The sequence below is a fragment of the Nicotiana sylvestris genome, chromosome 2 (genome assembly GCF_000393655.2).
Source record: "Nicotiana sylvestris chromosome 2, ASM39365v2, whole genome shotgun sequence".
Classification (NCBI taxonomy): Eukaryota; Viridiplantae; Streptophyta; class Magnoliopsida; order Solanales; family Solanaceae; genus Nicotiana; species Nicotiana sylvestris.
In genome coordinates this window covers 62,887,073-62,902,901 of record NC_091058.1, presented here as the reverse complement: position 1 = coordinate 62,902,901, position 15,829 = coordinate 62,887,073, and the positions used below count along the sequence as shown (strand labels likewise).

At 34.1% G+C, this 15,829-nt stretch overlaps 1 protein-coding gene and 1 non-coding gene across 3 annotated transcripts; one reads left to right on the top strand and one right to left on the bottom strand.

The window, feature by feature from the left end:
• Positions 1 to 2: 2 nt before the first annotated feature.
• TRNAK-UUU (transfer RNA lysine (anticodon UUU)) lies at positions 3 to 74 on the bottom strand. Its single transcript has one exon. It is a non-coding gene; the product is annotated as a tRNA-Lys (tRNA).
• A 54-nt stretch (positions 75 to 128) lies between these two features.
• LOC104211967 (uncharacterized) lies at positions 129 to 14,913 on the top strand. 2 transcript variants are annotated; one of them, XR_707274.2, is made up of 17 exons: positions 187 to 447; positions 1,048 to 1,092; positions 1,477 to 1,517; positions 1,618 to 1,699; positions 3,273 to 3,317; positions 3,560 to 3,616; positions 3,791 to 3,850; positions 3,955 to 4,082; positions 8,230 to 8,497; positions 8,578 to 8,644; positions 9,292 to 9,362; positions 9,439 to 9,528; positions 12,658 to 12,766; positions 13,166 to 13,257; positions 13,605 to 13,710; positions 14,210 to 14,387; positions 14,640 to 14,913. XR_707274.2 is itself a non-coding variant. In XM_009761124.2 (16 exons), the coding sequence occupies exons 1-16, from the start codon at positions 316 to 318 to the stop codon at positions 14,332 to 14,334; spliced, it is 1,518 nt and encodes a 505-aa protein (XP_009759426.1). In that variant the 5' UTR covers positions 129 to 315; the 3' UTR covers positions 14,335 to 14,601. The 2 variants fall into 2 exon arrangements, 1 of the variants encoding a protein (XP_009759426.1); XM_009761124.2 differs by lacking the exon at positions 14,640 to 14,913 and having other exon boundaries at positions 129 to 447; positions 14,210 to 14,601.
• Positions 14,914 to 15,829: the final 916 nt, after the last annotated feature.

The window sequence follows — 15,829 nt, the reverse complement described above, 5'->3', positions numbered from 1 at the left end:
AACGCCGTCTGTGGGGATCGAACCCACGACCACGTGGTTAAAAGCCACGCGCTCTACCGCTGAGCTAAGACGGCCTGTGCAATGTGTCTATCTTTTATTTGTAGTTGTTTTCTACAGTTACTGTCTATCTTTTGCCCATCTCGTACCCTCGAGCTTCTACTAGAGTCTTGCGCAGCTTCTCGAACCAAAACTTCCAGAACCCAATATTTACAACCTGTCTTCCGCCACCATTGACAAGAACCTTAAAAAGCTTGCTTCCAAGTAACAATAAGAGAAGGTTGATTGGAAAATACATTTGATTATTTTTATTAGAGAATGGCGGGGACTAAGGAACAGATAATGGATGTTCGGTCTGTGGTGGAAGCAGTAACAGCCGCCGGAGATGATGTTGAGATTGATACTCCTCTTTATGTTGTTGAAAGCCTCTGTATGCGCTGTGGTGAAAATGTATGAAAATCTTCTTTCTCCTTTTTGCTTCTTTTTTATTTTCTGTACGAGAAGAGGTTTTTCTTGTTTATTTTTATCTAATTTCAGGAAAAAATGTAATCTTTTTCTTTCTTCTTTAGAAAAATGAGAAGTTTGCTTTAGCTGAAGAATATAGAAACTTTTGTTGGTTAATTTACTTTTACATGGATTGTTATTTGCTCTATCTTTGCTATAAAGTTGCCACTTTGAAGAGATTTTGTGTTTGTTTTAAGTCTTTTCTTTTTTGGTGTTATCTGGGAAAGGAGAAACAGTGCAATAGCTTTCTTCTTCTTGAATTTTCTGTAAGAGAATGGTAAAAGGTTGATAACATGAAAATATGCTGAATTGAAGAATGCATACGCGTTGGTTCGTCTCTTTACTTTTAGTACATAGTATTTACCCATTTTTTTCTATGAAGTTAGCTTTTTGGTAATAAATGCGGTGCATTAAGCTCTCCTTCCTCTTTTCCAATTTTTGTTAGAGCTACTTTAGTGAAAAAATCTATTTTCTTTTTTAGTTTTATGTGGAAAGGTCAGCAGGATATTGCTTTTTGTCTAAGGGTCTTATTGTTTCTTTTGACAGGGTACAACAAGGTTTCTCTTAACACTGATTCCACATTTTAGAAAGGTACTTGGCTTCCTTCCTCTCTTTTCTGAGGTGTGCTTATGCAAGTAAAGAGATGTTTAGGTTTCAACCTAAACCTGAGTTTTGATTGGTCAATATTTTTCTAGAATTGAATAATACAAATAAGAAGATAATTCTGATCAGTAAGGCATAGTGTCATTGTCTAGTATCTATTTTGTTTCATATAATCAAGGTCTAATCCTTAACAGACACTATTTTACCAGTATTTTGTTTGATATTTGAAAAACTAAAAAAACTGCAGAATGTGGTATAGATTTATAACTTCTTGAAAAATTAAAAAAATTCGCTTTTGTGTGAATCTTGTTTTCATCCTCTCTATTTTTCATCAATGATTGTTATTCTAAAGGGAAAATAATATTCTTCCAGATATTATTGTCAGCATTTGACTGCCCACATTGTAGTGAAAGGTATGGCATTTCATCTCGGAAGACATTAGAAATTGGAGTAACTTATAGCTCAATTACCTACCTTACCCTGTTTTTCTGCCTTTTCATTCCCCTTCTGAAGAAATAATGAAGTGGAGTTCGCTGGTGAAATTCAGCCTCGAGGATGTTGCTATGGCTTGCATATTCCATCAGGTGATCAAAAGGTATTGCCACGAGTTAGGATTTCAAGATGAAACTGTATTATATCTGTTGACGTTGCTATATGCTGTTAGATAATGTACTAAGTTGCTATATGCAATAGCTACAGTAGTTCTATTGCATTTCTCATCGAACGTGGACTATCCTTTCTCCAAGAAGTTCTCAGGTAGTTATTGAAGTAGTATAATGTCTTGTTGTTGCTATATAGTGTGCAGTTGCATACTTATCTTGATTCTCTTTTTAATTCGTGAGAAAAAACTCTCGCCAATGCTAGAGAGCTAGTAGACTTGATCGAAACTCGTTGAGCCATCTAGAATTGAAACATTGAAGTTGATATAAACTAGGGGTAAGCAGTTGCCTATGTTGCAATGGCTTCTGGAATAAGGGTCAGTTGTTCTCTCGTGATGTTTTTGTGATACTTTTGTTATTCTTCTTCTTTTTTTTTTTTGTCTCAGTGTTATTCTTTTAATTTTAGTTAGTGATTTGACATGCTTCGCTCAGTGAAGCCAATTGTTTAGGGTCAGTGTTTGTTTTAGACAGTTCTTTTGGATAATATTCGTGTTTTACAAGCATGTAGCTTGGTTATTTCCCTTTTCTGCTTCTTCTACATGCTCTTTCCTACTGAAAAGGGAAAAGAATTGTCTATAGACTAGTTCTTTGCACTCATACAGCATGATTAGTCCTTGCTCATGCTGTGATGTAAACCTAGGCCATCCGCTGTAGAGAGTCAATGCTATTTCTACGAGTTGCAATAGAAATCAGTTTGATCCCACGAGACGAAAGGTAGAGATGTCAATTTTGAAAATTGTGGGTAAAGTTCTGCAATATTTTTGTTCAAAGCGAATCTGGAATAGTCAATAGATGATTTGCTTTGACCCGGACAGAGAAGTGTTTGGAATTTAGAAAATACCTGGCAATTCTTTGTTCAAGCTCAAGATCATCAGAGTTGGTGAAATGGAACTAAGTTGGCTCTTGCTAAGGAGGAGAAAATCTAGTTCTATCTACCAATGTTCTGTGTGGAGAATGTAGTTTGGAGTTGAGACCTTTCTTTCTTTCAGAGGAAAATATGAGAGGATAGAAAGTACTTCATTGGCTTCCCCCTATCTACTCGTAAGACGTGCTCTTCTCGAGCCATTGTTCAGTCATCCTTAATAACATTAACCTGATGCAGACACTATATGCTGGATGACAGACTTATTCTTTATTAAAGATGGACTTAATCATTAAGAATTTTCTTTATGGAAATGCTACACACAAGCAAGAAAAGGCCCTTCATCAATCCTAACAATGTCTTCAAATTCGCTAATGAAATTGTTGATAGGGACAAACAGCAGTCACTAGGAAACTGCATGGTTCTTCAAGATTTTGCTTTCGATGAAGCCTCTCAGGCCCTTGTGATAGACCTTTTAGCAGAATTTCAAGAGCATGATTCGTTCTGCCATTCTGGTTTTTATCTATTTCAGACTGCTTTATGCATATCTTTGTGAAATAAAGAATGTTGTGTCCCAGGGTGTTTTAAGGTAAACATTGAGTTTAACTCTCCGTGAGTGTTGAATTACTGGTATTTTGAAACTGCAGATGCTCGACCGAACGGTTGTCAAATCTGAAAGTGCTACCATCAAGGTACTTTATTTAACTCTCTTGTAACTTGTTAGGGTCTCGAAATGTACACTGTAAGTAAGCGTATTAAATCTCCATGTTTTAGATTGATGCTTGTACTTCTTAGGAAGGATCAGTAAAATTTGAATAGGATCCTAAGCAAGCTTTTTTTTCCCGGAGTTACACTTATACATATATGATATATCCATTCTTTAATAATCAGTTATATGGTACTCTGTTTATCTTGCTAATTTATGGCTGTGCAGATCCCTGAACTGGATTTTGAGATCCCCCCCGAGGCTCAGCGTGGATCATTGTCAACGGTACATGGCCTTTTACTAGTTTGCCTATTCAAAAAATTATCCTGATGATTAAATGGTTATATGATTCAGTCGTGTTTGTTTTCCCAGCTGCAAATACAGCATATCCTTGAAAGGAAGAAATACTTAATTGCTTGCCTGTTGCTCTAATAAATATCTGTATGTTATGTATTACAGGTAGAAGGCATACTGGTTCGAGCTGCTGACGGTTTGGGGGCCCTTCAAGATGAACGGAAGGTGCAATTTTTCTCTTGGTTTAGATGCTCACACATTGGTCTTGACTCTTGTCTTTTTCTTTATATTTTTCGCTTTCTGATATTTCCATCTCACTGTGTCTGCAGAAAGTGGATCCCCAGATGGCTGAAGCAATAGATCGGTTCTTGATAAAACTGAGAGCTTGTGCTTCAGGAGATTCATCCTTTACTTTCATTCTTGATGATCCTGCTGGTAACAGCTTTATTGAGAACCCGTAAGAAACTCATTTTATATGACTAGTATCTATGAACGTGCGTTGCACGTTAATAATGGCACGTGATGATTTAAACATTTATTTATATGAAGGAACGATAAAATTTAATTAATGAGATAAATTTTATGTTTAATAATACAACAATCATCTAAATGCCGAAAAATATGATTACATTAGCATAATACATGAATTTAAAATAAAAGAACATCATCAAACTTACACAATGATCAATTTTATCATGTTAGTTAAATAATTATGTATTATAGTTTAAAAGTATTTAATGTAATGATATTTTAACAAACACTTCTTTGTGGACAATTTTTTTGTTGTATATGTTTCCTCCTAATGCTTTGGTTGCTCTGCTTAACCAGAACTCTTGTTATCGATCTTGATATCCCTCTTGAAAGTGCAATATACAATTGTTCGTGCAAGAAAACATATTGCGGTAAATATAGTCCAATATTTAGGATGTTTGTCCTTGTGATTTATTTATTATATTTGCAAAACATAAACATATTAAAAATTATTTTCACACAAATTAAAAAGGTTATTCCTTAGTTTCGGAAGACGAAAGTTGAATTCAGGGATAAGAATATACTTAGAAGCACATTGACCAGTATCATATTTTTTGCATGTATGGCATTATTGTCAAAACTTCTATATACTTGTGTGCTATTATATAAGCTATTCGGCGTATCTAAATTTTTCAGTAGCACGATGAGCATATTTTTCTTCAAAATTAACCTATATACAATGGAAGATCAATTTTAACTTAGTCTATTATATATACGGTGACACTAACATGTGTAAGAAATAATAAACTTGACAACAAACATGTATGGTATAAGGCCATTTGGTATTAAAGTATTAGTATTCTTCTTGGTGTCATTTTCTGCTGAGTCAAAAGCTAAAACATTTTATTTTTACTATAAAATTTTGCAATCAACCTTTTATTTAGTTGATCAATATTCATTTCTGCTAGCTAAGATATCTTTTTAATTCTATCCTGCGATTTGCACAAATTGCATTTTAATCTAATGATAGAAATATTTCTCTTGTTAAATGCACTACCATTGCCATTTGGGAACCAAGTATTCAGGAAGAACCGAATCATCTTTTATTGGATGCTCTCTTCATCTCCGACACGAAGCAAGAAAACGCTGAATACTGGATATGTTCTTACTTTATATTTCTTGTCAGTTGAATCTTTTTCATTTGAGGCCAGAAGTATAAATTTGGTAAGATAGCTTTTACAGTCTCTGCTTTTGTCGATTTTGGAACTACTGGTAGTACTTGATAGAAATCACCTCCCAAACTATTAATTTTTCAACAAACGGTTCATTAATATCCAATATATTTGTAGAACTCCGGGCAATTATTTCGATCGTTTGACACTTAGCCATAAGTGCTTCATCCTATATTATCAATTTTGCGTTATTTAGCACTATTTCTTTGCTTTGATATATTTGTGGTTGTTATTTAAGTTGTTTGAAGAGGTATACCAAATCTAAAGTGGATGGCCTCATAATAATATTGTTGGTGGTACACCACTTGCTATTATTGCTAATAGTATCATGTCTCTTAATATGATATTTGCAAGTAATGCATGGCATAGAAGTATTATTTCGATTCCGCCGGAGGCATCTACAAAGAATAATCCCGTTATACCAGAGTTGACTATTTGTATAGTCATGAAAGCTTGTCCTTGATTAGGATTTAGCTTTGATTGTGCTTCCTCATACATTTGTATAGCATTTTGATTCTTAATAATATACTATCCTTTTTACTTTGTGTTCTAACGCTCTTTTTATGGAATAAATTTATGTACGCTAAGATTTTTTTTTTAACTTGAATAAGAATTTTACTCATAAGATGTATTTAAAATACTACTGATTGGACTCTCTTGCTAAATAATTAATTAAAAGATTTAATTATTCGGTTTTAACATAAAAAATAATTTATTTTATGGTGGTTCATTAGTCATCTCTTGTTTTCAATATTTAATCTTAATTATGATTTTATCCACCATAAAATTTATATTCAAAGAGTAAAAAATTGATATGACATTTCACTATTAGATCGTTATGTTGTAGAATCATAGTGGTATTAACTTTTACTAACTATTTTTCTCTTTCTTACACATATATATTCTTAAATATTTTCTTAGTTGTTATTTAATAATTGGGTATTTTTCAATATTACACGAAAAGTTGATAAAAAAATATTATTTGAGTGGAAAAATAGTTTAAATATAAAATAGAAATATATTAATGCGGGGGTATTTTTTTACAATTTCAACTCTTTATGCAGTCCATTTAATATTAATTTTTTTTTTCTTGATATTGGACATTTTAGAGTGGTAATGTATTGCCAATACGGAGGATTCTTGTGAAGTTAATTTTATTAACCTTACTACATATTTTTAATAAGAATTTAATAGATAAAATTTTATTAATTTATAATTTTAAATATTAAAAATTAGAATAGAAGGTATTGTAGTCCAAAAAATAGATTATTACAGTTATGCCCTTTCCCTATGAGTTCTTCCGCTTAATATTTTAAGGCTTTTTTGGTATATTAATATTGCATTTATGCTTTTATAATAATATAGGCTCTCCTTTTTCTAAATGAATTTGGACTATAAAATACATTCTCAAATTAAATTAGTAATAGGACATTATAATACGTTTTCAAATTAAATTAGTTATAGAAATTTTTAAGAAGTATATCCTAAAAATAATAGGATTACATGACTAAAGATATTTACTTGTTCAATTTTATATGAATTAGACATCCCGAAAGTAATTATACTAATAGGTTTCCTAAAGATAATCATGTAAGATTTCTAACGTGCAGTATTATGTCCTAAAACTAATAGAATTATAAGGCTAATATCTAGAATTCCGTTTATGTCCTTTTATTATGAGTTATTATGCTTAATATTATAAGGTTATTTTGTAAACCGACATTCTATTCATGCTTTTATAATAATAAAGATAGATAAAAAGTTATGGCTTCTGCTGTTGCCCTATCTAGTTATATATTGGAGAGATTCATGCCTATAATGGAAAAATAGTGATGTATAATAAGATGATATATCATGCTACAGTCATGGACACTGGCACCATGTTGGACTTTGTGACCTGAAAATTCTGAACCAAATTACTTTTAGAGTGTAAATTAGGAACTAGCTGTTAATCTTCCAAAAAGGAAAAGCATTACCACATGTGAATATATAGGCATAAAATATACCATCAATACAGATCAAGAATGATCAAGTGTTAGAAGAATATGAGAACACAAATGCGACTCAAACATCTAAATTGAATATGGTGTAGTGCTGTCTCTTTTACTTTCTGATCAAGGTTTTTGTTCCATATTTATTTTGTTGTATGTTTGAGGTGTAACTTTTGACGCTTAACTTCTTCATCTAAAAGTTGAGTTTAAGCTGTAATGTACTGGTCTTTTGCTGCCTTATGCAAACTGCCTTTGCTCATTGATCAATCAATTAATGAACTATGGCTCAATGCTGGTTGGCTATATGAATCCTCTGTATCCAATGTGCTCTTTTCATGTCCATTTCATCTCAAAACAGCTTTTGTCAGTATGACAGTTATAAAAAAATATAAGTAGGTTCAGTTCACTTCAAAAGCACCTTTGTTAATACGTGTTTTAAAAAATGAGTAGGCTTATCTTTGCTAATCTCTATCCAATCGGCTCTATTTTTGTCCATTTCATCTCAAAACTGCGTTTGTTAATATGGCGGCAAAATTATAAGTAGGTCCATTTCACTTCAAAAGCACCTTTGTTAATATGTGGTTTAAACAATGAGTAATCAATTACATCCTCTGGATGATTGATTCAGTGAAAGCTTACCCTTACTTGGTCAAAAAAAAAACAAACACAATGAGTAGGCTTATCTTTGCTAATCTCTATCCAATCTGCTCTTTTCGTGTCCATTTCATCTCAAAACTGCATTTGTTAATATGGTGGTAAAAAGTATAAGTAGGCTTATTTCACTTCAAAAGCGCCTTTGTTAATATGTGGTTTTAAAAAACATACAAGTAGGCTTATCTTTGCTACACTGAACACTCTGCTCCGTTTTATTATTGTTAATCTTATGCGCAGGTGATTGCCTATCTCGCAGGTTAGCTCCATCTCCTGATCCCTCATTGAAAATCACATTCTATGAGCGAACTCCTGAGCAACAGGCAGCTTTAGGGTATCTTGCCGACCCATCACAGCTTGGAGGACAAAGTGATGAGGTATCAAGTGAGGGTATAAATAATGTTCCTCATCACCTGCTAAAGGAACCACATGGATCAGTTGGAGCAAGAGCAGGACGTCAGGCTATTGCTCAGGGTAACAGTGCAGAAATAGCTGAAGCTCTATTTCGATATTCAGCTCCTGAAGAGGTTCATTGTCCTGCAGCATTAATTACATTTATGTGTGTCCCCTTTAAATTTTCTTTCTGATAGCATCCTCTTTTCGACAGGTGATGATGTTTCCATCAACTTGTGGAGCATGCGCTGCGAGGTGTGACTGTAGAATGTTTGTTACCAGTATCCTTTTCTACATTAACACAATAGATAACCTCGTGATTTCTCCCTTCCACCCTACACAGCCCCTTGCCGCATATTAGAAAGGAAATATTAATAATTGCAATTGTTGTTATATTTGTTATAAAATTATTTTGTTCTATCAAGGCATCTGCTTCTAATTGATCCTTTGGGGTTGCAAACATTGACACTTCTAAGAGCTTAAATGGTTAAATGTATTAGCTAATAATTTTCAGTTATTTGGAGGCCCCTGGATGTCTCTGTTACTAAATCTCCGTAACAGAGGGACAACCTAAAACAGTTAAAAAATCTAGAGGGGATTTTCTACCAAGACTGTCAGCTTCTTTAGAGTGATTAAATGAGTTAAGAGGTTTAATAAATGTTTTGTTCATCATGGAAAACTTTATTGTGATTTTTTATTTTTTTTCAATGGAGTTGCATACTTTCCTTTACACTGAGAATTAATTGTCCCTCATTTTTTAATCTTAAAAGATAGAACTTGTACCAAACTACCAGTTGGTGCATGGTGGTGCTTTTTCTGTAGTTTGCCCTTAATTAATTTTTGATTTAGCATTTTGTAAGAATTGTAACTGTCATCTGCTTCAAGCTATTCTGCTTCTATGGTACTTGTTGAACTTAACCACTTAAAGATATTCCATACTTTCAAGAAGTAATAGTTATGGCATCCTCTTGTGATGCTTGTGGTTATCGCAACTCTGAGGTAATCACTGTCATGTGCTAGAAAGGAATAGCTTTTGGAATTTTTATTAATGATGAGATTATGCTCGTCTTCACAGCTGAAACCTGGTGGTCCTATATCTGATAAGGGAAAGAAAATTACCCTTCATGTGGAAAACATTGAAGACTTAAGCCGTGATGTGATTAAGGTATACTCTCCAACCTATATTTGAAGAAATACTTGCTTATTATTTGTTTTCTGAATTATTTTATTTTTATTTATTTTGGTGTTCTCTTATTCATTCTGCAATTCTCCTGTAGGAGCAACATTTGGTTTTACTTTTAGAATTGCTCTTATACTGCTAACTTTGTAGAGGTTCCATAAAAGCTGAGATCAGTAAATGACAAATCATTGAAATTATATCTTTGTCAGACTAAAGATATATTTCATTTCCCTACTATTCTAGCTTCTATTAGACTAGAAGTCCTTCTGGCCCCTTGTGACTGTGAATTGAATGAATAAATGGATAAAATCAAAAAATAGTTTAACCCAACAGTTCGAACTCAGAGACTGACACGACCTGGGACCTTGGCCTTATTCCAGAATATTCAAAATGATATTTAATAATTAATAAATAAGATTGCAATAGTTTAGTCAATTACTATGCATATAAGATTTTTGTTACGTGGGCCTGCTTAGCTCAAAGGTTAGAGCATCACATTTTGTAATGTGATGGTCATCGGTTCGATTCCGATAGCTGGCTTTTTCCTATTCTTTGTTTTTTTTTTAAAATTCAAGTATTGTATACATTATCCGATCCTTTATAGGAACTACCCGTAATAATGAACATGCAAAATGGATCTCTTTACCATATAAGATTCATCGTTCCTGACCCTGCTTCTGTGCCTTCTCTGTAGTAGAATGCTATCTGTTCACAGATATATGTTTTGGCAAAGGACCAAGCCCTTATAAAAAAGAAATTCAAAATCGATTTCAAGTAGAAAATGACCTGCTGAAAAGCGGGATATTTTACATAAAAAACTATAGTCGTTCTTCTATATCCCCAATTTTTTCTAGTTTGCCAGTCCCTACCGATAAGTTATCGAAAGGTTTATATGAAAAATGGAATGGTTAACATTACTCATTTTAAAATCTCCATGGTGATTTAATATTTACAATCCCATTCCACCTAGAATTCGAGGAATTCAATAGATTCGTAGACCCAGGTTGAGTAATTCATTTTCAATATTTGTCCAATCAAAAATGGTTTTATCATTTCGGAATCTTCTATGCTCTATAGATGGATATACCCCATCTATATGTCTCTTTCCTGTCATTTTGCTATTCAATTTGGAATATTTCAATCGTAATTTTTTTTTTTGTTTACCTTATCAAAAAAAGTTGTTTTCTTTTATCTTAACTTTCGCCTGAAAGTGGAGAAATGTCTCAGCAGATGGGTTGCTTCTCTGTTGTCGCCATTCTTTGGATCTTAATCATGTTTAATAACTTTTCTATTTGCTCTATTATATTTGACTTTAGAGAGCACATTTACATCCTGCTTTCACATGTAACATGTACTTCTCAAACTTTGAAGATTGTGATTAGTCAAAGCAAAGTTGTGCAATGATGTAAAATATCCAGCCCGTTGGCATGAGTGCCAAGATTTTATTTTTTTCATCTGGAAGTTGGGACTTTTTTAATAATTTTTTCCTTGTGGATTGATTGATACAGCATTTGAGAGCATGCTTGAATAACAAAGACGACTGAGCATCTGAAAATGGTATCATTTCATGCTTATGACCCAAGATTATAAAAATTGTTTTTAGATAGCCACAAGTGAATGCGGAAAAAATTACGTGTTGGCTGGCAAAGATAAAAACTAAAGAACAAACGACATCAACTTCCCACATTCCAACATCAGATCAAAGAACATTGATTTTTCACGAAATTAAGACTAGCAAAGCACACTGGCGCCAAAGGTAAGAGTGTGGCCTAGTGGTCAATGAAGTGGGTGAAAATTTTGGTGACCGGGGTTCAATTCCCAACAGAGGTAAAAATATTAGGTGATTTCTTCCCATCTGTCTAAACTTTGGTGGGCAGAGTTATCTAGTGCATGTGCTGGTGGGATGTAGCAATAGCAGGTACCCAGGGGAATAGTCGAGGTGCGTGGAAGTTGACCCGGACATCACCATTAGCCCACCCAAAAAAGAAAAAGACTAGAAAAGTACCCGATACCTTAATAGTTTTCTTGCAGTGGCCCGCTAGTTATATGGCGCTCCTCTGTTGTCTTGAATAGTGTTAGTCGGGGATTTTTGTCCATTTCCTCTCTCCTTATATTAGTGGTTTTGTTGTGAAGTCTCTGCGTTAATACTGATTGAATTCAACCAAGTCGTTTATAATTTAATAAAGAGAATAAGAAAGGATCTTTCCAAAATAAAAAGATAATAAGAAATGGAATGAGGGGACAGCATGAGAATAAGAAATTACCTATCAAAAAAAGAAGATAATAAGAAATGGAATGAGAGGACAGCATGAATATCATGTTCAAGAGCAGGCATCTTCATCTGATGCATAAAAGAAGTTTTGAAGGAGTTTGCACCGCTTTAGTATTTCTGTTCACTTGTTTACTATTTTGTATTCATGTCTGATACATCTCGAACTTGTAATGTTGACTGAACTTTCTAGCTGAGCGCAGGGCCTTTGTTTAGTCTTTAACTGGTATAGAGCTTGTAACAGATTTGGGTCTGTTCTGGACCAGAATCTATTCCTTCATGAAAAGGGACAGTTAACCTGAATAGACAGTAAGCTAAATGGATAAAAAAAAATATGGCATGTATTTTTGCAATATACTTTGACTAATGCACTCATCTCTTGCTTGACTTTTAAAATCTGGCTTCCCTCTGGAGCTGGGAGAATATGCATTGTCTGAAACTTCAGTTTTCTTCAGCTAAATAAAACAAATTAGAAGTGTAACTGAGTTCGTCAACAAAACTTCATCTTAGGACAGCTAAACCCCCCCCCCCCCCCGGTGGTCCCCACAAAACAACCAAAAGAAAAATTTAGCAGGAAGTGTGGAATTGCTGCAATTCGGAGGAGTGTTGAAGAAGCTGTCCTTAACTAGTTCTACTTGACAGTTGACATTTACATCTTTATGGATGCATTTCTTCTACGTTTATCGTACTTACCTTCATGCTAACCATTAAGCCTTAATTGTCTTGAATCTGCTTGACATTACGCATGTCACAAATAGGAAAATAGTTTTTAATGGCTTGGAGCCATTTAACTGTTCCACTCTGCTTCTTTGCACTCTGACTCCAAATTGTTTTATATATACCAGTCTGATAGTGCTGGAGTGGAAATTCCTGAGCTTGAGTTAGAGCTTGCTAGTGGCACTTTGGGTGGAATGGTGACGACAGTTGAGGGTTTAATCACAAAAATTAACGAAAGTGAGTATCTTCTTTTTCCTTGTTTTCTTATGCCTTGTTTCAATTTCTTGGACAATAATATGTGTGAATGCATATTCAGTACATGGAATATTTCAATGAGGCATACTTGTCAAACTCATCCAAGGTCGAGCTTCAGTTGAACTTCTGTGAATCTACAGTTGTTGTATTTAAGACTCTTTGCATGGTTCTGATTTCTTATTTCATTTATTTTGCGTCCGTTAACCTTAAGACTTTTTGTGTCAAATGACAAGTGTCTAATCAATATCTTATTTTACATGGACTATTGAATCGTCCTATTCAATCTTAATGACCTATTCTTTTGTGGTATCTGTATTTATATTTTCTTAAATTTTTGTCATTTAAACATCCTCTTGAATGAAATTTTTGTTTTAAATGTAGGTCTTGAGAGAGTACATGGATTCACATTTGGAGACAGTCTTGATGAAGACAGGAAGAGCAAGTGGTTGGACTTCCGAGCAAGACTAGACAAGGTACAGGTGGAGAGATACCTCTTAATTGCTATATCAGATATGGTTTGAGCTTATCTGTGATTTCTCTATTAAGAATTTCATATCTATTCAAGGTTATGGGATATGAATCACCTGGTTCTACAAATACGTTAACGGAAAATAATTTACCAATATTCGACAATTACCTCTAGCTTTTGTCAGAGGAGCTATTTTAGGTGGATTTAACCATTTTTGGTCCATGACTGAAATGTGAAGATACAATTTGTATTTTCAAATACAAGACCCCTTTCAATTTTCCTCTATATAACTCCATTACAATTTTTTTTTTATTTAATATATTTTTTGTTTGCATTTCAAACATTCAACAGCTTTTGAGCTTGGGACAACCGTGGACATTGATCATCGACGATGCACTTTCAAATTCTTTTGTTGCACCTGCAACCGATGATATCAAGGATGACAAACAGTTAACATGTAAGTGAGATTTGCAGCTCCGGAATAGTTCATGTAAGATGTGTGAATTGTTTTGATAGTATGCTAATATGAAATTTCGATGGGAAACAAGTATGGCTGGTAAAATTTTATGCTTTTAGCTTAATTAATACATGAGGTCATCTTTCGTCTTCATTCAATCCTACCTATTTGTAAAGTTTATACTGGATTTTGTGTTTTTTGGCCGGTAAAAATCAAGCAACCCCCCCCCCCCCCACACACACACACACACACAAAGGAAAAAAGATGGTGCGCCTTAATCAGAATTGAATGGTGTAATTATTTTTGCCAAAATGTCCACACATCCGTTTTCCACTGGAGTAATGTTTCTTTGATTTCTGTTGGAAGGATAAAGAACACACCCAAGTATGTGGATATTTGTTCTCTCTTTTACACTAACGTCCTTTAATTGACAATAGATTTTGCTAGGCGTGTTTAATTTTGCTCATTTTTGAACATATATGTTGCATCGTTACTGCAGTTGAAGATTACGTAAGATCGTGGGAGCAAAATGAGGAGCTGGGTCTTAATGACATGGACACCACCTCAGCTGATGCTGCTTACAGTTCAGCAGATGCTGCACCCAGTGAGAAAGCTGACGATTGATGAATTTATGCTTAGTGATTTTCTTTCATACTGCTTTGGCCTTAAAATCTAAGGTTTGAGCTTCCTTTCGCCCCCATGAAGTTCTTTTTCAAGTGGTGAAATCGCCTTGATTACATTTTCTGTGTTGGTCTTTCTTTTAGCTTTGTAGATGTAAAATTTCCCAAGTCATTATTTCCTTTTACCTTTGGACATGTACAACCTCATTCCAGCAGTGTTGATTATGAATGATGAATTATCATATACCTATTTCTTGTACTTGATGCAAAATTATATGTAGTTTATTGGCCTATTTAATTTTGCAACAGGTAAGCGTTGATTGTTCTTTCATATGACTGTAGAAGAGATCTAGAACCATAAAAGATTGCCAACGCCTGCAGCCATGTCTACATAGTGGCCTTGTGACTAGAACTCCTTTAAATAGAGAGACAAACATTTTAATTAGCTATACGGGTTCCTTTAATCAAACACTTCAGAGTTATTAACAATGCAATTTGTTTTAGAAGATAGTTTGCAATGCAATGATTTTTGACTTGTAAAAAATATTAATTTTAATTAATGTTAAAAAAATGACTTTTGATACTGGAACTAGCAGTCTGATTTACTTTCAGGTGTACCAAGAACAAAATTTAAGGTAGTTCCTATCTACCTAAGACTTGGTGGGCATGAGTTACCCGGTGTTTGTGCTAATGGGAGTTGACATGTATCCAGTGGAATAGTTGAGGAGCCGACACTGAGCTACTTTGTACCTTTTTCATTCAAACGGGAATGACTCCACTCTTAGTCCCAGTGTGGCTTAGATTAGTAAGGCATGATTTTCGTCTTGATGAAGTGTATAACGGGATTGTCTTTCCATTGAGTTGGGGAGACAATCCAAATCGTAGTCAGTGTCCATTATTTAATTGAGCACGACGTGGTCTGCTAGTCGTGTTAAATCATCCATAGGAGTACCGTCATGAGCTGGTTGGGACACTGTAGTTTTAAAGAAAGGAACAAATTAAGCAAGGGTGTTAAAAGCATTCCCGAGGGGAAATTGGATACGCAATAATCCAAATGCTAAAGAAATTCATAGACGTCTCTGATTTAGGATTTTTAAGTTAAGCATTATTATATTCACTATTTACAAACTTAATTCAAGTATAATTTTCTTATTTCACTATAAATAGAGTATAAGTCAATTGTAATGTGAGGAACAGACACAGCACATTCGCCGTTAACACCAGTACCACCATATTCTCCACAATCATTTGATCCTTCAAGATAAGAGTAAATGTTCACTATAGAGTCACCTACCTCTTCCAACTGTTATATAAGGGAGTGAAAAGGATAGAAAAGTATTATGGTGTGTCTCAGTCTCACACAGCTGATGTTAGTTGTGTGAGGCTTCTTTTCATCGCACAAATTTGTGGACCCATATCTTACACTTTTGGGTTCACAAAATTTTGAGTCCACAAAATTACGAGAGTAAAAAAGAGGCCTTACACCACTAATTTCAGCT

Coding starts and splice junctions, on each gene's coding strand:
- LOC104211967 (XM_009761124.2), top strand. CDS start 316: ATGGCGGGGACTAAGGAACAGATAATGGATGTTCGGTCTGTGGTGGAA. Junction 9,529..12,657: donor TAAGCCGTGATGTGATTAAG/GTATACTCTCCA, acceptor TATATATACCAG/TCTGATAGTGCTGGAGTGGA. Junction 13,258..13,604: donor TCCGAGCAAGACTAGACAAG/GTACAGGTGGAG, acceptor AACATTCAACAG/CTTTTGAGCTTGGGACAACC.